Source organism: Phocoena phocoena, chromosome 15 (assembly GCF_963924675.1).
Source record: "Phocoena phocoena chromosome 15, mPhoPho1.1, whole genome shotgun sequence".
Lineage (NCBI taxonomy): Eukaryota > Metazoa > Chordata > Mammalia > Artiodactyla > Phocoenidae > Phocoena > Phocoena phocoena.
In genome coordinates this window covers 38,199,359-38,223,066 of record NC_089233.1, presented here as the reverse complement: position 1 = coordinate 38,223,066, position 23,708 = coordinate 38,199,359, and the positions used below count along the sequence as shown (strand labels likewise).

General features: G+C 47.9%; 1 protein-coding gene and 1 pseudogene across 2 annotated transcripts in view; one reads left to right on the top strand and one right to left on the bottom strand.

Annotated features, from left to right (window-relative positions):
• AXIN1 (axin 1) overlaps positions 1-23,708 on the bottom strand; it is a 57,905-nt gene that overhangs the window by 18,444 nt on the left and 15,753 nt on the right. For both annotated transcript variants that reach the window (XM_065892230.1, XM_065892231.1), the window contains one exon: positions 1,764-1,904. In XM_065892230.1, the coding sequence (XP_065748302.1) occupies positions 1,764-1,904 (141 nt within the window). The remainder of the gene's footprint in view (positions 1-1,763; positions 1,905-23,708) is intronic.
• LOC136134577 (small integral membrane protein 15-like) lies at positions 14,689-14,912 on the top strand (annotated as a pseudogene).

Sequence of the window (23,708 nt, the reverse complement as noted above, 5' to 3'; positions counted from 1 at the left end):
TCCTCAGAATCTATGCCTGAAGTCAATGGACTACGAAGCACTTCACCAGGTGGAGGCGACCCTGAGTTGCCATCAGAAATAATTTAGATGAAACACACGATCCTATTTTTTGCCTCATATACATTCAAATATCTGCCACAATTTTACATTCCTAATTCTCGACTATGCCTACATTTCTGAGTCTCAGTGTAAACCAAGATGAATAGAACATCAGGGAAAAAAATATTAAAAAATTTTTAGATCTTCCCTTTAGCAAACACATGTCCTTTTCTTGGAGAGAATTAAGAGACTAATTGTCATTGCAGCAACTGAGTTTTGGGGAAGAGGAAAACAGATCTCGTGCTGTCAGCTGCTCCTGGGGGTCTGAAGGGCTGCAGTTCGTTGGAACCCTTTTATGTGATACTTCATATTCACGGAAGGTAGTGTTTGAAACCCCAGTAATTTCAACTAAGTTGTTAAAAACATGTCGACATTTTGTATTAAAGATTCAAGACAAAGGAGAAGGTAACGATGAATGAGAAATGCCCCACAGAGGCTCAACCTGACGGGATGATGCCTCCACCATGTGGTCACCAAAGGGGAAGAGAAAGGTCACCAGGTGCACACAGCACAGGGCTGCAGGAACCTGCTCAGGGACCCGTCCCGTCAGCGGCCTGACCCCCCATCCCATCCAGCAGCCTGCCCCATCCCGTCCAGCGGGATGCAGCGTGGAAAGCAGCGCAAAGACAGGCAGTACAAAGCGTATACCGAGAAGACGGCCCACAGAGCAAGACCTCAACGTGGAAAGGCCTGCTCACCTACAAAGACGAGCTCGGCAGCCTTTTCCTCTTTATTTAGACCTATCTGACCTCTAGACCCTAGCCAGGGCGGGGGCAGAGTCCCCATGACCCGCTGAGAGCAGCCAGGGCCACAACCCCACATGCTCTCGTGGGGACAGGACACCTGCGAATGCGGCCACGGGCCCACACCTGCTGGCTTCACAGCCAAAGGATGCCTCCTGCCCTGGGCCTGGGCCCAGCCAGAACCTTCCCCTCAGTGGCAGTCAGATGGCAAACGGCGTACGACCAAAAGCTGGGCGAGCCTGACACTCATGGGTGGTGGATTCAGGGCCCCACGTGACCCAAGCAGGCAGATAGGCAACACCCTGATGTGACATGGCCATGGTCTGACACAATCAAACTTCTGACGCACGCCTGGGTCCCCAAAGTCACCTGCTGAACCAAAGAGGAAGGTATCAGAAACAAGCACTTCCCCCCAAGGGAGGGTTTTCCCTGGAGAGGACGATGAAGGAAGCTGTCACCATCAAGTGACACAGAGGCTCAATGTGGCTCCTGTGGCCCCTGGTGGCCACCCCTGAGCTGTCAGGCAGAACAGAACCACACTGAGGGGACGACAAGCACTGCTGAGCAGGTGAGACAGCTTCCAGATTAAAGGAGCGTGAGCGCAGAGCAGGACGGACCGGAGACGCCCTCGGGGACGGCCCGCCTTGGCCGCGCCTCCAACGTGAACACCAGAGAGACCCAGAACCTGGGGCGCCAGCCCAGGCAGCTCTGAGGCTTTCCCTCTTCCAAAGGTTCCAGCAGCCTTGGCCTGGAGGGAAGCAACTACAACAAACCTTGGCTCCAGTTTGCTTGCGGATTTCTAGCGACACTCCCTGCAATGCGGATGCACTGACACCCCACTGGGGAGGGCCCCAAAACAGCTTCTGGGGAGACGGCCCTGGCTGCCCCTTAAGGGCTGCTCTCCCAGGCAGGGGCACTTACACGCTGCTGTCGGTGAGGGACAGGCTGTCAGCATCGCTGGACAGGCTCTGCTGCTCACTGTCGTTGGCGCTGGTGGCTGGGGCGAGGGCATAGCCAGAGTTGACGTAGTAGGGGTTGACAGGCTCCCGCCAGGATCCATACCTGCCAACAAAGAGGCACGTTAGCAGCTGCCGGACAATGTCCTCGTGCATTTATCCACATTTTCATAATCATCTGATATCCCAATATGTCAACTGCGGATGCAAACAATTCAGAAGACGGAGCAGAAAGGGCTGGCGTCTCCACCCTGCCTCCCACTCCGCTGTCCTTCCCAGGGAGATGGGCATCTGCCACATCTTCCCTCCACATGAGGCAGACGTGTAAGTGAACACACGGAGTGTTATTTGGGTTGGCATTTTTATGCACATAACTGGAAACGGGGCACGGCTGCTCTGCTCTCCCTGCTCCTACAGAGCGCTGCCCGCAGACTCGCTAATCAGCCGCAAAGCCACCCGACCCCGTGGGCACAGCCGTAGCACCAGTGCCACGGCCCCCTCAAGAGGATCACGGAGTGGGCCAGGACTCCCGTGCACTGAGAACTGCCACAGGACGGATGAGGGGGATGGTGGGTGAAGGGACCTGTGGGTTTAACAGTGGCTGTCTCGATGCCCCACCGGCCACTTCTTCCCAGGAGCAGTCCAGCACTCCCTGGGTGGGACCCAACACCACTTGTCACGTGAATAGCCAGAAACTGACACCTGGGTTTAGTCTGCATTTCCCTGGTTGGTGGTCAGGCTGGAGGTTTGGGTGTCACTTAAATTCCCTCCTCTTTACCTGTTCATACCTCTGTCCATTTTCTATTAGACTGTTTATGAGTTTCTTAGTGATTTACAGATGCCTTTAAATATTCTTACTATTAACCTCTGGTTATATACGGGAAAAATATTTTCTCCCTAAATGTCACTTTTTAACATTGTTTATGTTGATCTTGATATTACAAAAGTTTTTTATTTCTGTGAAATCAGATTTACCAATCTTTCCCTTTATAGATTTTTCTGTATCTTACATAGGCCAGCTTTCCTCATTCAAAGATTACAAATATATTCTTCTGTTTTTCCTCAAATGCTTCAATCGTTGTTTTTTTAAAATTTAGATCTCTACCTGAAATATGTATGTGTAAAACCTACCTACTCCCTTGTATCAAAATGGAGAGGCAGCCGTTAGCATTAAGTACTGCACAATCCACCTTGTTCTGAATACTTTCACACCTAACTCCCCGAACACATGCATCGATTTCTGGAGTCTACTCTGCTCTGCTCATCCCACGATGGCCCTACCGGCCCTTCGCTGCTGCTCCCCACACTGCCTCCTCTTCCCAGAGCCTCCCTGGAAGCAACGTTGGTCAGTCCCCGCGGGCTGCCGAGGGCTACGACGTGCTGGAGGCCCATCGAGCCCGTGCAAACGCCCTTGGCTCCAGCCTCGCTCTGGTCAGGGCGCTCGTGAACAGCAGCTGCACTGACTCCAGGGACATGGTAGGAGTAACCTCGTCCCTTGGACTTGTGTCCTCGATGTGGGAGGAGAAGGGACCGCAACACTTCTAAATTGACGGAGCCCCGTGTGGACGCCCACCACCAGAAGAACAGAACTTCTGGAAGCCCTGGTTTGTGCTGTGCACACACTCAGGAAAAGGCACCTTTCCATCTTAGACACCTGTCATGCAGCACACGTGGGCCAGGCCGGGCAGCGCAGCTGGAGAGGAGAGGCCCACCTCCCCAGGGGCCACAAGCACAAACAGTGCAGCCATGGCACCCCACCTGTTCTGCCACTGAGGCCACAGTAGTGGATGGTGATGTGGCACACAACTCTCCCGCCAGCTCAGGATCAGGTGCTCATCATCCCCACACCACAGGGGGACACTGCAGAGGGTCAGTCACCACGCACCATGGTCCTTCTGACCCACCCACGGCAGCCTGAGGGCATCCCTGGAGCCCACTAACATGTTCTGGCCAAATGAGGGCAGCATCAGCGTCACAGAGGCTTATGGGAAGGGATGGGGACACATTCACAGACGAGGACCCGCATGCACCTGGTCCTACGTTTACGCTGACACGGAGCAGACGTCTGCAACGTCACGCTCTTTCTCAGGGACACTGCTATTCCTCTGGTTCTTTAAAAACAAAACCGCCAGTGCTGTCACCATTAACAGTCACTGTACTGGAACTCAGATCACAGGGAGCGCTAAGCTGCTCTTCAGTGTCCCCGTCACGTCGTGGCCAGCACCCTGCACACCCATGAGGGCAGGACCAAGCCTGCGACGCCAACGCACCAGGGCCGTCTGCTCCCTCCTGACAGGTCCCGGGCACGTCTTTCACGCGTATAGAAAAACCAGCTTTGAGGCGATAAGCAGGAAAAACATGGATCCTTTCCACGGCCTCCAGTACAGAGCAAGCCCCACTATGTACACAGCTCCCAGTCCAGAACAAAGGGAAGCAAAGGGCTGTCGAGAGAGAACAGAAAGAAGGGAGACCAGCGAGGTGCTGACCGTGGACAGGAAGGCTGGCTCTCAGGACAGAGGCGCTGCAGGCTGCCGCGCGACAGAGGAAGTTCTGGGAAATGTCACTCGGGGGACGCTGGGCTGCTCCCCACAAGACGGCCAGGAATCAGAACCCAGATACGGCATCCAGGGAAACCTCCAAGCTCTCTGTAGTTTCCAGTCCTCAGAATAAAAGCCCGCCGGGGACCATCCGGCCTCCCTGTCGCCTGCTCTCTGGGGTTGCTGCTGGCAGGATTTTGCTTTCCATCCTTTCACACTCAACCCTCCTAGATCCTTTTACTTTTGTGTGTCCTTTGTAAGCAGCTAGCCTTTTCAAGTTCCAGTTTGACCATTTTTCCTTTTAATTGCTTCCTTTGGTCCTGTTGCATTCAATGTGGTTACAGAGAGTGGATCCACCGTCTCATTGTTTGCTTTCTGTTTGTCACAGCTGTTCTATCTTCTTTTGTTCTTTCTTGCCTTCTTTTGGAATATTTTTTATTTTCCATCTCCTCCCTCTAACAAAGTAAGCCTTTTACTATTCTTTCAGTGGTTCCTTTAGAGATTATAATAGGCACCCTTGATGCATCAAGGTCCAATTAACTGCATTTTACCTGTTCCCAGGCAACACATGGTCAGAATTAACTCCACTAGGGACAGTCCAATGGTTAAGACTCCGAGCTTCCACTGCAGGTGGCACGGGTTTGATCCCTGGTCAGGGGACTAAGATCCCGGCATGCCCCCAAAAAATAATTAACTCCACTCACCTCCACACACACTTATGTGCTGTTGTTATCCTGGATTTTAATTCAGTGTAATGTCTTAAATCCCACAAGACATCATCAGTATTATTTTATCCCACCAGCAGTCACCTAGAGTTACCCACATACTTGCCCTTTCCCTCCCGCATTGGGTGTTTCCACCTGAGAGCATTTTCTTTCTGCCTGAAGAACACCCTTAAGTACGTCCTTTAGTAAAGGGGCTGCGGCTGACAACTTGGTGTTTGTTGGTCTGAAACTGTCTTAATTTCCCCTTTATTCCTGAAGGGTATTTTTACTGGGTTGGAATTCTGGTTGGTAATCATTTTCTGTTTCTAGGGAACTTTGTAAGCTTTTGGTGGGAATGTGAAATGGTACAGTCTCTGTGGAACACAGTGTGGCAGCTCCTAAAAATGAAAAGAGTCACCATATGATTCAGCAATTTCCCTTCTTTGCATATAGCCAAAGGAATTGAAAGCAGGGTCTTAAGAGACGTCTGTACACCCAGGCACTTTGAAATGTCACTCCTCATCATCGACCTCTCCACCTCCTGCAGCTCCTGGGAAGGTGAGGTGGTGCTGGCCCCACCCACCCGCCCTGTTGCTGCCCCCCCTGCCACACCCACCCCAGGCAGGCTCTCCTCCAGGCCCAGCGCCTGAGGCCAGAGTGCCACATCAACCCACACTTGGGATGCACAGCAGACAGACACGCCACAGACCAAAAACAGCAGGCAGCGCAACCCTGACATGGAGGTCGAGCTCGGACCCCGTCCACTGTCCCAGGAGTGGCCTCTAGAGCTATTCCTATGTTCCAAGATGCAGGCCACAGCCACACACTGACTGTCGTGTCTTCAGCCGCCTTCAACCCGGCTCCTAGTCCACCTCCTTCCCGAAGTGACATTCTCAAGAGCCTGGGCCAGTCGTTCCACAGAATGTCTCATGTGAGATCTGCATCTAACATTTCTGGCAGAACGTCACAGAAGTGATATTGTATCACCTCAAGGAAAACCATGGGACTTCCCTGGTGGTGCAGTGGTTAAGAATCTGCCTGCCAATGCAGGGGACACAGGTTTGATTCCTGGTCCAGGAAGATCCCACATGTCGCGGAGCAACTAAGCCCTTGTGCCACAACTACTGAAGACTGTGCGCCTAGAGCTCGTGCTCTGCAACGAGAAGCCACCACAATGAAAAGCCCGCGCACTGCAACAAAGAGTAGCCCCTGCTCGCTGCAACTAGAGAAAGCCCGTACACAGCAATGAAGACCCAACGCAGCTAAAAATAAAAATAAATAAAATAAATTTATCAGAAAAGAAAAACACCATGCCAGTTGGTCCCAATATTGGTGGCAAACCCAGTGCCTGCCAAGTGTTTCCACTCTAAATTTATTACTTTTCCTTTGTAATTAAGAGGTAATTTGTGGCGGAGATACTTTGAGATTATATACAAATCCTGTTCACACCCATCACTTGATCTGTATTTATCAGTTGGCGTCCTATGTACCCGAGCGGATTTTTATTTTATCCAGTGGATTATAATCCATTCCTTCCAGCTCTGCTCTTCCCAGAGCCCAGAGTCTGTCTGAGAACACTCCCCCACTCCCAGCCCCAGCCCTGACAGATTTCCACCAAGGAGGTATCCGTAAACCTCCTTACCTGGATCCCCAAGGCTTCCTCCTCCGCATTTTTTATCACATTGTCTTGTATTCTTGAGTGCCTGATTATTTTTCATTCAGTACCTGGTTATTCTGGATGGAAAGCCAGACACTGTGTGAAAATCTTTCTAAACTGGCCGCCTGGGATGATGCTTTCTTCCCTAGAGCATATGCATTTTACCCTGGCCTGTGGCTGGTGCACTAGGAATCCAGCCACCTTAATCCAAAGTCAGGAACTGAGAGAGTCCGGGCTGGGCTGCAGGCTCTCAGAGGGTGGGGGGGGGGATCCCGACCCACTTGTGGGGCACCTTCCTCCCACACAGGCCCCAGCCCCCTGGAGCCCAAGGACCAGCCACACTTTCCAGACTGTCTCCCTGGGCTCCCTTCTCCTATGGGTCTGCCATTCCTTCCTGCTTGGTTAGCTCTCCAAAGGCTTCAATATGATTAAAAAGAAAACCAGTTCCCAGCGTTTCTAGCTATTCTCAGCAGTTTGCCCTGAACTGTGTGGTTGTCCAATACTAGAAGTGTGATTCCTCCATTTATGGGAGACCTCCTACCCCCTGGAAATCCTCTGGATGAAAGAGGATTCCTAACTTGCACCACTCCCGGGAGGAATGTCGATTAGACCTCTCTGCTGGTCCCACCACCTGCAGCCCAGCCTGAGTGCTTACACCACACAGCCCCGCAGAGCCCAGAGGGTGAGGCCTCATGGAATCACTTCTTCACCTTGGTCAGCATCCTTCAGCAGAAGTCTTGTGATTTTTTACTCAGAAATTCAGGCACATACTGCATTATGCTTCACGTTATGCTCCTGCTTGTTCTGGCATAAAAGTAATGCCGTAAGTGGCTTACCAAGTCCACTGAGCATTCCAGAAACACACTCAGGTTCCTGTCCTGCAGCAGCTTCACACGCTCAATTTGAGAAGCAAGGCTTCTGGTTGCCACGGCGAGACAGTCCCTGTGCCGCTCGTCTTCACATTGGTCTGGAGGAAACACCGGAGACCAGATACTCCACTCCCTGACTCTTTCCTAAGCAAGGTGGGGAGGTCTCTGAGGGGCCAATAAGGTGCAGTTTGCTTTTCTTAACATTGTAATTTGGCCACATACAAGTGCAGTTGCCTCAAGTACCTCCTAGAATTTTACTTGTGATTCTACTGGCCCCTAAAATCCCAAATCTGCCTGTGGGACACTGGTTCTTGATAGTCACTGGGTCTTGGCCCACACAGAGTTGCTAACTGTGGTGTGTGGTGCCCATCTCTCCTCCGGCAGGTGGCAGCTTCGGAATGGCGCCTGGCACGCGATGCATTCACTTGCCGACGTGGGGACATGGCCCAGCTACAACCTGAGGTTAAGCAGGAAAGGCACTTGTCTCCGTGCCAGGTGCCACTGGGAACACAGCCAACGAAACAGTGTGGGACGGGGCAGGGATGTGAACAATGATTAAGGTCATTTCAGACAAAGAAAATAAACAGAGACCAGAGGAAAGACGGAGCCTACGTGGCTTCCCCGACCGGTCAGACATGAGGCCCACTCAATAGTGGGCCTTAGCACAGCCCTGGGAGCCCTCCTGGCCCCCGTACCCAGCATCCTGCCACCCACTTCCTGACTCTGGATGCTGGAGTCGTTTCCAACCGTGGCAGCCTCATGTCTCAACCCACAATCCTTCTGCTCAGTGCCACACGTGCTGGAACTGGCAGGGCCCAACCCCCAGAAGTCATACCCATCTTCACCCAACACCTACTCCTCACTGAGCTCAAGCCTCACCATGTCCCAGGCCCGCATCTGCGTGCGGGGGGGCTGGCCTGGGCACTGTGGGGGTCCCTGCTCACAAAGAGGTGTTGGGGACGTACCACTGCACACTGTTCACAGAGGCCTGCAGTGGGAGCTGTTGGGTGGGAGGCTTGCCATGTGGCCAGAATCACTACCCCAAAGGGACAGCAAGTCCACTCCTGAGAGCACTTCCTCCATCAAGACCTTTAACTGATTAAAGGTCACACCTTCTGGACGAAATAAACCATCCCAAATGTGACCGGCATACCACCTGCTGAAACAGCATATCTATCTGTGCACTCACTCGTGGTCCTCGGCATTAAGGAAAATGTGCTTTCCTCCTGCCCACGGGGAGGCAGTTGGTGGTGCAGCCACCTGGACTTTAAGCAAACGTGCGCTGCTTCCTCGGCCCTGCACCCCTCGCCATGCTCACCCCGCTCCATCTCCGCACGTGCAGCCCCGTAGCACTTGGGAGCTCAAAACCCTCCGGGCCATGGAAACCTTCCAGGCCTGGCCACTTCAGGGTCTGAGGCCAGGGGGCCTAGAAGGGCAGAAGTGTGATGGAGGGAGGGGACTGCCACGCTGCCCAGAGTCCCCGCCCTGCCCATGCCACTCTCTTCCCTGAAGAGACCATCCACCGTGCACGCATCGGTTACCACGGGAACCGCAGCACTGGTCCTCAGTGAGCAGAGGCCGAAGCCCATTCGTACCTTGGCCCTTCCTCCCAGGCAGGTCTAAGCCTTCCACCCGCCTCTCCCCAGCCCACAGGCCACAGCTGCCACGTATCTTAATTCCTACACTGCAGTGCCTCCAATAGTGCTACGTAATTCATCCAGACTCTGCAGTTGTTTCCAACTGAAGGGCTGGTCAGAAGACCCTGACTCTGGAAATAGGAATCCCGCCTTCCTCTGTTTAGGGGAGCAGAGGGGGCAGTGTTGCTTCCTTCTCTGGGGTCTCCATCAACTCTTCAAGGTGCAAGAAAATCCAGAAACCTCTTGTCTCAAGGTCTGGCCCACGCTCACCCCATCACTCACAGACGTGGTGTGAGGAGAGCTGCGGCTCGGGCTTGGCCCTGGTGAGCTCGCCCCGCCTGCCGGACCCACCTGCCCGTCGTCAGCAGGAACCGGCCCCACTCCGCCTTTGGCTGGTTCTGTGACCATGCCTGGCTTCCACACCTGTAAACCGAGGAGAGCAGACCCAGAACGAGCCCCACAGGCCCACGCACATTGCTAAATGGGAGCGGGCGGCCTCGTCCTATGAGCAGGAGGGCAGAGTCCTGCTGCCCTGGAAAAGCATCAGGAGAAGTGGGCTCTGGTTCCTGTTCTCTGTTTTTAAACCCACAGAAAATAGTATAGTTATGGAATTCATGGGCCGGAACCATAACGATGCTGAATGAGTGTAAGAGAACATGGCTGACCTTCCCCACGCTGCTTCTGACAGAGCTTCTCTCTCTCTAAGCAAACGTGAGGATTTAACTTTCAGAATACGTAATTCATTTGTATATTCAAACATAAGAAAGGTTAAAGGTACACCCCGGTGAACAGGGGGGTTTATCATCCCCATTTCAGAGGATGAGGGGAGCTGCCATCTGGTCTGCTCGGCCGGCCTGCAGGAACACGGACGCTGCGTTGCCTGTGCTCCTAAAACCCTGGGTCCCTGAGAGAAGGCAAATGATGTCTTGCACACAATTACAGAGCGCAGTGTGAGGGCTTCTGACACGCGTCCACCCTGTGCGGCCGCCACAGTGACCAAGAGGATGAGTGCGTCCACCGCCCCCAGTTTCCTTGTGCCCCTTCCGATCACCTGTCCAGCCCCACCCCCACCCATCACTGTGTTCTCTAGAATCTCACACAGGAGCACACGCCCCCTCTCATCTGCTTCTCCTGCTGCCACATGGATCCTGCAGCCCATGCACGTCGGCCCTCTCATGCTGAGTGCTGCCTGAGGACTGGGGTGCTGCAGCGCACCCTCCACCGCCCGGCAACCGCTCTCCTCTGGGGCTACACGGCTCCACATCGGGCCAAGGCCAGCGCCCACCCTTCACTGCACCAGCTCCAGCGGCAGGGAGTGTGGTCTATAGAATCACGTGGGGGGAGGGCACCCAGACCAGAGCTCTCTCCCCCCCACCCTCTGGGAGCCCAGCACTGAGGGAGGAGCTCCCACCCAGACCCCAACAGACATGCGGGGCTCGCCCCGCGTCCGTCCCCACCCGTCAGAGGGAAGGCAGACAAAGCAGCTCCTGAACAAGGCCACTTGACCCCAAAGCTCATCTTCTCACATTATAGCGCCCTCGAAACCACAGAAAAACGACCAAGACAAAGGCACAGATGGCAAGGACACTTCCTCATTTCACTTGTAAGTCCAACTTCTTTTCCCACGTCACGTGGCTCACGGGATCTTAGTTCCTGGACCAGGGATTGAACCTGGGCCTTGGCAGTGACAGCCCATGTCTTAACCACTGGACCGCCAGGGCCCAATCTGCCCTCACCACCGCTTACCAGCTACTAACCTTGGGCAGGCTCCTCCCCTGCAAAGTGGACCTACAAGGGTCGCCTCTTTGAAAGGAGTCCAAGCATCCTACAGAACAGCACAAACAAGGTGATGCCGAGGGCCAGACTATGCAGAAGGCCCTCAACTCAGACGGGTCCCCACGCTGTCCTGCACGGTGCCCCACACAAGGAACAGGACAAGGCTGTGTGGTAAAGGCTGCAGGTCACAGTCAAATCCCACAATTCCACCTAACTTCCTGTACGATGCTTAACAAAGCATATTCAAGGCTCTGAAGTCAGAAGAACATCATACTCAACGGAGGCCAAGCACTCCTGACTTGAAAGATTCACAGAGAAGAAAGCCGGGGCGGGGGGCTCCACCTGTTATTATTTCCTCTTTGCCACAAATCTTTTATGTAGCTATGCTACGCAAACCAGTAACTCTTTATAATAACTGTTGAAAATTCACAATGTGGGTGAGGTGGATTATGGAGCCCATCTTCCCAGGGAAGATTACACATGTGTTGAGAAGACTCCGCAGGGATCCACATAGAACAGTGCTACCTGTGAGCAGTGGGGTATCAGATCATTTTTCACTTATCTGTATTTTTCAATTTTCCTGCACCAAATATATTTCTTATATAACTTTGATAATAACATGTCCCTGGATGTTTATTGCTGCAGAGCAGTTGTTGGTATCTATGGAACAATATATATGAAGACCACTTTGAAAATTATAAAGCGCTATACAGAAGTCATATCTGGAACTTGCCAACAAGAGCTCAAACATGGTGACAACCAAACCAGAAACCCTGTTCCTCTCTGCTTAGTGTAAACAATGAAAATTTAAATCAGCTTTTCTCTGCTCACAACCGGTTCTCAAATGTCAGCAGAAATCTCTTTAGGACCTGGACTTACACAAATGTTTCATATCAGATTTTTAGGTTACATGGATTTGATGAAGAGGAAGTTTATGTGGTAGTGTTGTTGTTTTTTTTTTTTTGCAGTACGCGGGCCTCTCACTGGCTCAGTCTGGGAAGATCCCACATGCTGCGGAGCGGCTGGGCCTGTGAGCCATGGCCGCTGAGCCTGCGCGTCCAGAGCCTATGCTCTGCAACGGGAGAGGACACAACAGTGAGAGGCCTGCGTACTGCAAAAAAAACAAAAAAGTTTCACAGAATCTGCCACCATGATTTCTAATAAATCATTCTTGTTTCAATGATGGGGGTCAGCCTGCATCTGGCACTACCCTCCCCTGGAGACTTCAGCCCCTCCCTCCAGCTCTGACCACTCAAAAACAAGCTCCAAGGAACTTACCAGTTCCAAAGAAGTGCCAATCACGCTCACAGTCACAATAAACATTTAGAAGTGGCAACTCCCAACAAATCCAGGCAATTCAGAGTAATTTACAGGGATGCTATCTATGCCTGCCCCCTGAGGTCTTTCAAACTGAGCCAGAGACTCTAGACATGGGTCCTTGCTGATTTCAAAGCAGCAGATCCCATGGCAGACCCATCACCTCTTTAACACAGGTCTGAATCAGTCATCAGTCAATAACCTGAAGCGAGGCGGGAGGCTGAGGGCTGCAACCCCGAGATCCCACAGAACTCTGCTAAGGAGACAAGTTCTTGGGGCTGAAGCTACAAGACCAAATCGGTGACTTTCAAAACATGGCTTATTAAAAATTAAAAAAACATCCACTTATGAATCTAGTAGTCAAAGTCAAAATTCTGTTCATTTAACAGTATGATTTGTTCCCTTGAATTCAGAAATCAGAAACTCCAAGCCTCGGGTCACCCTTTTCACCTTGTAACATCACCGCATAATCCTCAACCCTTCTATCAGCTAACAGGGTACCCGTGTCTGCTTTCCTTGACGCAGCACACAGAAGTCTGTCCAGGAAGTGAAAACCTGAGGGAGAAACACAGATTCTTCAGGTACTTTGCTTTTATAAGAGTTATTTGATTTCTCTGCTTATGAAGCTCTCTTTCACAATGTTTCAAAAGGATTTTCTTTTTAAAGGATGTTCACTGTATCCAAATGAACTTACCCTGACCACCTTATGAGAAAGCCCAACTAGGTAAGATACATCCACTGTTTCCATATGTACACAGAGTGGACCCTGTGAAAACAAAAGGCCTGGGCTGCTCTTATTTGCCAGTCTTTGTTCACCATGGAAATGTTTATCTTTATATTATCTCCAGCACAACTGCAGGTGGCACCACAAAACTTTACATTCCAAAGCGAACCGAATTTCAAAGAACCAAGGGGCAAGTCTCACATTCCTTCAATGCTACGATGTCCAAAAGCATTCTCTGTCACTGGCCTAACCCGGGCTCAGGCTGCCACCTCAGGGCACAGTGCCAGGCCTCATCAGGCCCCTTCAACACTACAGTTTCCACGCCTGTGGCCCTCGGAGGCTGCCTTGAGGGTGGAGCACAGCCACATGGCTGGGAACCCAAGACCAGCAGAGGACGGGAACCCCCAGTGGGGGCAGGAGGGCTCCAGCACAGGTACACCTGCGGGCCTGCTTTCCACCCCCAGCAACAGTGCTGGCGACGTGGGCTCAAACGTGGGCCTGCTGCAGAGCGATTGCTGAGCACAGTACCTCATGCTATGGCAGGTGCACGTGTCCTGTGCACACACGGCATGCGGGGCTGAACTCGTCTGGCGTTTGTGCTGGGTAACGCTCTATCCACCAGAGCCCTGAGTCTGTTTCTCACTCAGGCCAGTTCGTTACGTTCACACTCTTCCCCAACAGTGAACTTGGCCACTAATCCACCCAGCCACCTTTGTCACATGGGGAACAGGGCAACAACACTCAGATGGATAAAAGCAATAAAAATCCAAACGGAAGAAAACTCTAAATTTGTTTACAGTGATTAGTAAATTCATTTTACACCTGAAAACCGAATACATATGCAATAGGTCTAGAGTTTATACTCAATGCATACCACATTCTGTGTGATGGACCTAATTTTTTAGGTCACATCCATTTCTCAAAAGAAAATTCCTACTTTAAAATGTATTAAGCATTTAAAATTTAAGAATATGTTCATATTAATTTCTATATGTTTATAAAGGCGCTTTGGAAGGACACACAATTATTCAGATTATTTACCTTTAGACAGTATTGAGAGGGTGAATGGGGTGGGTGTCTGGATCTTGAAGAACGTTTGAGTTGTATAACCCATGGAGCATTTACTCTGATTTTCACTGATTTTCGCAAGGCAGGACAGAGTCTCTGCCAGAGGCAGCTTAAGGCAGGTCCAGAGAAACAGGGATGCCTATCAGGACTCGTCTCTTCACAGATTTTTCTGACTTTTAAAGCCACACAACAGAACTACCTAATATAAGCATTCATCTAAATCAAGCTCTAAGTAAACAGCTGATATATAAAATAAAGTGAGCCTTGGATTTTGGTGTGCAAGGTGGACTTGCTTGCTGCACACCTCACCACCTGCAAGGACAATTAGAAAAACAGAGAGTTGGGAGTGGGGGTCCGAGCCCACCGTCCCGGGCGCGATGTAGGGGAGGCTGGTGGCAGCCACTGCCGCGGTTTTGCCCCCATGCCCAGCGGAGGCAGCCACCGCACCAACGGCCCAAGTATATAGAATTTAAGCATTCTCTCAGAAGTGTATGGTAGAGCTAAAGAAGACAACCAACCAAGGGTCATCTGAAATTGTGATTGGCTAATAATCCCAGGACAAAATTAGAGATCACTACTCAAGCATAAGGCCTCTACAAAGATGTTTGATATAAAGGCTTGGGGCTGAGTATGTTGTGGAATGGGGCTGCAAAGGACCCATATGGCTTCCTTACAACAGTTATTTTGGCCCTAACTCCATTGTTTCTAGCAAGTGCTGTACTGTCTTAGAAATGGGCCAAGATGATTGAGGCCAGGGAAAAGGAGCAAAAGAAGAAAAAACGTCAAGAAAATACTGCAAAAGCTAAAGGACTAAAAGAGGATTGAAAGAATGCACAGGCTCTGCAACCAGAGGAAAATTGTCTGGAAAATTATGCAGCTTTGGAAGGACCCATTAATGTTTCTTTTCAGATCTATGACAGTATTATTTAGTAAACTAAATCTGAGCATATGGAAGAATCATGTTAGTTCTCACCTGTACTGCAGCAACTTTCAGGGTTCGGTGTAGAAGTCTGTTGACAGTTACTGTAAATTGGCATTTATTATGCTACAAATTCTTTATAACTGACTTAGTCATTTGCCTTTTTGCAGCATATGTACTAAAACGAAAACATCCTGTGGAGAAAAATGGCTTTAGATTATGGACTCTATTCAAATAATGGCTTAAAATGGGGTCCTGTTCTGGACAAAGGAGATTAAGAATATAAAAATCAGAATTGTCCTGAGGTGAAAAGTGTGCTTTGGCTTAAAAGAGATACCGTGTATTAATCACATCTTTTATCATTACTACTTATTTCTTGGAATAGAATCATTTCTGGCTTCCTCAAAGCAAAATAATGTTATTCAACGAGTACTTCTATTTTCTGTATTTTTCTCATTTTAGCTTTTGAGATACTGGTAATTACCAGACATTCTGCATTTTTTAAAATCTAATTTTATAAAGAATTCTCTTAGTATCTTGACTATGTAGAATACCACTTACTAGATATAACAATTTTTGTACTTATGAACACTGCCATTTTCTTAGTGATGACTTGAGTAACACTATGATTTAAAGCTTGGAGTAAAACTGCCAAGCCTGTAGTACCGTGGAACCAGTTAATTCTCACTTGTGCTAAGTAGAAATGTGAAGTACTTAAAATGTCTTATCAAATAATTTGCTGATTATATAATAACACTTTTGTTTTCTATTCCATTCTTTTAATTCATGTGGTAGTGATGTCCTTTACTTTTTTTTTTTGCTGTACGTGGGCCTCTCACTGTTGTGGCCTCTCCCGTTGTGGAGCACAGGCTCCGGACGCGCAGGCTCAGTGGGCATGGCTCACGGGCCCAGCTGCTCCACGGCATGTGGGATCTTCCCAGACAGGGGCACAAACCCATGTCGCCTGCATCGGCAGGCGGACTCTCAACCACTGCGCCACCAGGGAAGCCCTGTCCTTTACTTTTTATAAATGTATTTTTTTTTTTTTTTTTAATTTTATTTATTTATGGCTGTGTTGGGTCCTCGTTTCTGTGCGAGGGCTTTCTCTAGTCGCGGCAAGTGCGGGCCACTCCTCATCACGGTGCACGGGCCTCTCACTATCGCGGCCTCTCCTGTTGCGGAGCACAGGCTCCAGATGTGCAGGCTCAGTAATTGTGGCTCACGGGCCTAGTCGCTCCGCGGCATGTGGGATCCTCCCAGACCAGGGCTCGAACCCGTGTCCCCTGCACTGGCAGGCAGACTCTCAACCACTGCGCCACCAGGGAAGCCCTGTCCTTTACTTTTTTGATCAAACAGATTCATGGTGAAAATTAAAATTCCAAATTTCTTTTAAGGAACTTTTAAAGAGTAACAGTTAAGTAAAGAAAGGCTTAACAGTTGGAAAAATTTTGTTTAGCATAGTATTAATTGGGTGAAAAAGGTGTAAATTATGTCAAAATGATAACGTGTTATAATTAGAAATAAAGGGCTGAAGGATATTTCCTTCAGTTAAGTAGTGTAACTGGAACTTTTTACTCTTTAACATGTCTTTTATAAATGCATGGTTAATAATTTTATTTGTTGTCAGTAATTAATAGCTTATTAACATTTTCCTCACCTCCGATAATGAATTTTAAATTACAAAAAAAAATTGTCTAAAAGTTTTAACTTAAAAATGAAACTAGATATTGAAATAAATTTGATACTTTTTTATAAAAAAAAACAAACAAATGTTTTCATCTGTTTTAAGGCACAGGATAGCTACCAAGGAAATGAGATCTCTTAAGGGGCCAAAGTATGAGAAAAAAAAGGAAAACAGACAGGCAAGTCAAACATACGGTCCCACTTTTCTCCTTGAGGTTCTCAAGCAATGACTTCCAAGCTGAGAATGTGAAAACTTCCAGAATTCTTAAGTGGGTGTTCCAAGTGCACCAAAGATGTGGGACCTGGTGAAGACCTCAGGCCTTCAGTCGGCACCCCAATGGGCTGTATGCTAGGAGAAGGGATGAACCTGAAATAGACCAGCCTGCCCAAAGACTGAAGTCCTGTGTTCAAATCAGATTGGTTCCTGGCTGGAGTAAAGTGACAGGTCCCCACACTAAAGGCCAGTCAGGAGCAAAAGTAAGCCCTAACTGGAGAAAATTACGATCAGGAACTTCAAACGATCTCTGAATTTTTCATATACAATGTCTGGTGTTCAATAAAAACTGCCCAGCATACTAGGAGACGGGACCAACTGACTCAAGAACAAGAGAAAAACAGACAACAGAAACAGAACCACAAAACACCCCAATTTTAAAATTATAGGACATTAAAATATATGTGATTAATGTGTTCAGTAAGTTAAAAGACAAGCTGGAGAGTTTGAGCAGGGGACTGAATATTTAAAAAAAAAGAATCAAATGAACACTAAAACTGAAAAATATAACAAATGAAGTTAAGAACTCCACAGACAGATGTAACAGTAGACTACACACAACTGAAGAGAAATTAGTGAATGGTACATAGGTCTGGAAAATATGCATACTGAAGCATGATAAGGACAGAAACTACTGAAAAGACTTAAAAAGAAGAAAGGTCTGACACATGAGTAACTGGAATCCCAGAAGGAGAGGAGAAAGAGAGAATACAGCAGAAGCAATATTTGAAGAGCTAATAACTGAGAACTTCCCAAAATTCACGAAAATCATCAAGCCAGAGATTCAAAAAGTACTTCAAACCCCAAGCCAGATAAACAGACATGATAGTAAAACTTCAGTAGTTTTACCAAAGACACAGAAGAAAATCTTTAACGGTGGCACCAAAAAACGACAAATTATCTTGGACGATGCAGCTGTTAAGACTAAGAACCTACATGCCGTGGGCAACTAAGCCCGCACCACAACTACTGAGCCCGCACGCCGCAATGAAAGATCCTGCACACCTCAACAAAGATCCCGCATGCTGCAACCAAGACCTGACGCAGCCAAATAAATAGATACATACATACATACACACACATACAAAAAGAATAAACAACAACTGCATAAAAAGCAATGGGAGAGTACATAACTTGTTTTAGTTTAACCTTTAGTCTTTACATTTTCCGGTAAGTGACAAAAGAACCAACTTAACACTCAAATAGGTCAGGGATGCATGCTGTAATCTCTAGAGGGACCACTTAAAAAGTAGTAGTACAGGGCTTCCCTGGTGGCACTGTGGTTAAGAATCCGCCTGCCAATGCAGGGGACACGGGTTGGAGCCCTGGTCTGGAAAGATACCACATGCCGCAGAGTAACTAAGCCTGTACACCACAACTACTGAGCCTGCGCTCTAGAGCCCGCAAGCCACAACTACTGAGCCCGCGAGCCACAACTACTGAAGCCTGCGCACCTAGAGCCGTGCCCTGCAACAAGAGAAGGTACCGCAACGAGAAGCCCACGCACCGCAATGAAGAGTAGCCTCTGCTTGCCGCAACCAGAGAAAGCCCACGCACAGCAAGGAAGACCCAACGCACCCAAAAATAAAAATAAATTAAAAATTAAAAAAAATAGTAGTACATAAATGTAGAACAAGCTAACAGAGGGGGGCATATGAATAACAAAAAAATATTTAATTAATCCAAAAGAAAGGAGAATGAGGGGGAACAAATAAAACATAAATACTAAAAGATAGCTTTAAGTCCAAATATATTGGTAATTATTATATATTAAATATAAATCAACTAAATATGCCAATTAAGAGTAGATCATCTGGGGACTTCCCTGGTGGCACAGTGGTTAAGAATCCGCCTGCCAACGCAGGGGACACGGGTTCGATCCCTGGTCCAGGAAGATCCCACATGCCGCGGAGCAACTAATCCCGTGCGCCATAAATACTGAGCCTGCACTCTAGAGCTCATGAGCCACAACTACTGAAGCCCGCGTGCCTAGAGCCCATGTTCCGCAACAAGAGAAGCCACAGCAGTAAGAAGCCCACGCACTGCAACGAAATGTAGCCCCCACTCGCCACAACTAGAGAAAGCCCACGCACAGCAACAGAGACCCAACGCAGCCAAAAATCAATCAATCAATAATTTTTTTAAAAAAGTAGATCATCTGGATTTTAAAAAAACTATCCATATCCACCTTATAAGAGAAATAACTTAAATATAAGAATATAGAAAATTGGGACTTCCCTGGCGGTCCAGTGGTTGGGACTTCACCTTCCAATGCAGGGGGTGCGGGTTCAATCCCTGGTCGGGGGGCTGGAATCCCACATGCTTCACGGCCAAAAAACCAAAAAACATAAAACAGAAGCAATATTGTAACAAATTCAATAGAGACTTTAAAAATGGTCCACATAAAAAAAATCAAGAAAAAAAAAGAATATAGAAAATTTCAGAATTCCGTGGCAGTCCAGTGGTTAGGGACCTGCACTCTCACTGCCAAGGGCCTGAGTTCAATCCCTGGTCGGGGAACTAAAATCCCACAAGCCACACACTGCGGCCAAAAAAAAGAATATAGAACATTGAAAATAAAAGACTGAAATCTCTTCACAAGAAAAAAAATTTTTTTGTAACTACATATGGTGACAGATGTTAACTAGACTTACTGTGGTGACCATTTCACACTATATAAAAATATCGAATGGTTATGGTGTACCCCTGAAACTAAGAGAATGTATGCCAATTATATCTCAATAAATAAATAAAAGATTAGAAAACACATAAATCATGCAAATACTTTTAAAAGAAAGTTGGGGTAGCTATACCAATATCAGACAAAGTAGATTTTTAAGCAAAAAGCAATATTAGATATAAAGACATGTTATAATAATAAAATGGTCAATCCACAGAAACAAGTAATAACTCAATGTGTATGCATGTAAACTATGGACTCAAAACACATAGAGCAAAACTGGACAGAAAAAAACAACAGACAAATCCACATTCATAGTGGGAGACTTCAACCAATAAATTCAGCCTCGACATTCAACACTAGTGGCATATTGAAACACATAAGCCATATCTTGTTTCTGAATCCTTAATAAAAGGAATCAGATAGAATTTCTTACTTGATCTGATTTTTTTTTAAACTAGATTTCTTTATCAAAGGTGGGAGGCCAAAAAGGGTAAAACCAATGCAGAGGTAGCTCCTGGCTGTGACATGAACCACAAGGGAAGCAGTGGCTTCCTTGATAAAGGTCAGGGGTCTCAGGACGGGGATGTGAACGCTGTACTCAAGGGCACAGGCGGGCGGGCGGATTCCGCACATCTTGCAGGTGTTTTCTAAGAACTCGAGTCATTTCTTTCAGTACATATTTATCAAGAGCAGGCCTGCAAGACAGTGTCTTAAGCCAAGGACAAATAAGACTAAGACACAGTCCTTCTCAAAGGGCTCTGAGCCGTTTAAAGCTCAATCTGAAAGCCACATTTCAATGTGCTTTTTACCATCTCCCACCAGCACAACTCAGGGTCCCCAACAATCTCCAGGTTGCTAGACATAAGGACACCAGCCCCCATCTCACATCACCTAACAGCAGTGCCAACGGCTACTCAACCCATCTTTCTTGGTGCACTTTCTTCATTTGGTCTCCAAGACCCCATACTCCGCTGGTTTCCTCCAACCTCACTGCCAGATCTCTGCAACCCTCGGCAGTGGAAAGCCGCCAGAGGCCTTCTTGTCTCTATCTACATTCGCTCACTGGGGGGTCACAACAAGGCTCACGGCTTCAAATACCATCAATACACTGACAATTTGAGAGAGACCAAAGCAGAAGCCGCAGTCTCAGAAATGCCAAGTCACCTCTCTGCGCTCTCCTCCCACCCCTCGCCCCTCGGCCACTCTGCCCCAGCTAGGCTGCCTTTCCTACTTGCTCTTCCCTCGTCCTCCTCCAGGTACACGGTCTGTGCTCTCACCTTCTTCAGGCTTTGCTCAAAAGTCACCCTCCAGAATGAGACCCTCTCTGGCCACTCCTGTGAAAATGGCTCCCTCTGCCCCAACTTAAACTGCACCATCTGAAATGCTCAGTATTTCACTTGCGTTCTCATCTTGTATCTCTCCCTGTTAAAAGTGTAAGCTCCACAATTGGAGGGATTTTTGTCTGCTTTGTTCACTAGTGAATCTCCAGCTTCTAGAAGAGTATATGGCACATGGAGGACACTCAATGAACGAATGAATCTGTACTTCTGTCAATTCTTCTTTTAAAGGGGCAGCTGTATTGGGGCCACACAGAGTCATCTTTCCCTGTCTGCTCAGACACAGCTTTTCTTGGTCATATGTGGACCGCTGTCCTTGAGCCCCCCTTTTGTTCTCCAAAACTCCAAAACACCGATCATAATAGTCTGCTGAGAACATCCAGTTATTTTACCAGCAAAACGAGTTTATTCAGGAATAGCAGAGAATTGCAATTCAGGACGACAATGCTATAGCAAAAACTACAGGCAAGTCCAGCAAACAAAAGAGAGGAGTGTTACTTTATAGAGAAAAGGAGGAAGCTGAGAGGGGTGCTTTGAACCAAAGTCCCTTGGAGGAAAGCAAGAGTTCAGGGTGGTGATGGATTCCTATTGGCTGAGCTGCAAGGGTTCCAACAGGCTGGGCTTGGCGCTGGGCAAGAACTCTTCCTTCCTCCTGCAGGGGCAGTAAAGTAGATACCTCCCTGCTGGGAATGCAAGGTACCTCTCTTCCTGCGCGGTCTCTAACTGAGGTGGAGTGTAGGGCATCAGAGCTCCCCTTCTGGACTCCAGACTTTAAATGAGGTTTCCTTTATTCAGTTTCACAAGTCCATTGCCAGCATAGGGATCAACTGTCCTCAGATGAACAAACAGTCCTCAAGAAGATTCAGTAAGAAATCCAAGAATTACACAAGAATGAGATACAGCATCCACATCTTCCCCAAGACGCCAACCCTTCAGCCATGCCTAATTCAGGCAAGCTTAACACACAGAACAAATGTGCTCCTGACAAGTTATATGTATGCATATAATTTTTATCCACTGAATAATCTCAAGGGTACTAAAGGCATCCCAAAGAGAATTCTCATTAAAAAAGAAAGAATCGGACTTCCCTGGTGGCACAGTGGTTAAGAATCCGCCCGCCAATGCAGGGGACACGGGTTCGAGCCCTGGTCCAGGAAGATCCCACATGCCGCGGGGCAACTAAGCCTGTGGGCCACAACTACTGAGCCTGCACTCTAGAGCCCGCAAGCCACAACTACTGAAGCCCGTGTGCCTAGAGCCCGTGCTCCACAACAAGAGAAGCCACTGCAATGAGAAGCCCACACAGCGCAACAAAGAGTAGCCCCCGCTCGCAGGAACTAGAGAAAGCCCACATGCAGCAACGAAGACCCAACTCAGCCAAAAATAAATAAATTAAATATAAATAAATTAAAAATAAATAAATAAACTCTTCCCAAACTGACATGAGTTTAAAAAAAAAAAAAGAATCCTTCCACAATGTTACCACCTACAAATTACATATTTTACAGTCATCACATTAGATCATCACTAAACAGCAGTGCTCCACATCTCCTTTTCCTTCACTGACTTCTTCCCAAAGAATTCTCATTTGTATTTAAAATAAGTTTTGCAAACTAGGCCCAGCTCTATAACCATAGGAAAAAGGAGCAGTGTTTCTCCCACATATGCAGGACTTCTTGACACAACCCACCATGTCTCCCTACTGAGGGGTGGGTAGGGCCATGATGTTAATGTGAAAGTTAATACACAGAACCCTCACTTAAAATGGAGATGGGGGAATTCCCTGGCAGTTCAGTGGTTAGGACTCCGTGCTCTCACTGCCAAGCACCCAGGTGCAATCCCTGGTCGGAGAACTAAGATCCCACAGGCTGGACAGCGTGGCCAAAAAATAAATAAATAAAAATAATAAAATGGAGTTGGGAGGCCAGGAAAGGGAGCCCTCACACCCTACCATCATCAATTGCAGACCCAACAGGAAGAGACATACCTTTGCATCTCCAACATGAAGAAGGACCACCCAGCAGGACCGAGAGAGAATTTCTCTTTGCCTGGCAACAGCTCAGCCAATGAAAAGCCACTGTACTCTGAACTCCCAGTTTCCTCCAATGGGCTCTTTGTTTATAGCAGCCCCTCCCAACTCCTCCTTCTCCTGTATAAAAGAAGTTCCTCTCCTTTGTTCTCTGGACTTGCCTGTGGCTCGCTATAGACTGCATGTCCCAAATTGCAATTCTTTGCAATAAACCCATTTTCTGGTAAAATAACTGGCTGTTATATTGTTTTAGGTCAACACCAGAAAGATTTTTAAATGCTGATCCATGAACAATTAAAAAAAAAAAAGGATGATTTCGTCTTTTTAGAGTATATATTCAGAAAACAAGAGCAAGAGAAATTTAGTAGAAAGAGCTGAAAACACAACAAAAGAAAACAAACAGAAAATAGGAGAAAAAGAAACAAAATTTAAAGGATCATTCCAAATGGTCCAACATCTAAATAACACAGGCTCCAAAATGAGAAAAGTAATGAAAAGTATTTTGACAGGGACTTTTTAAGCCAATGCAACATAAGGGAAGATTTATGTCAGAAAATCAAATGAAAAAATTCAACAACCATAACTTTAAAACACACACACACAAAAATGGCACAAGAAAGAAAATGCTTGGTCCAACTTGGCTCAGCAATGAAAACACCAAATATGGATGTAAACCAAACCCAGAATGTGTTAATA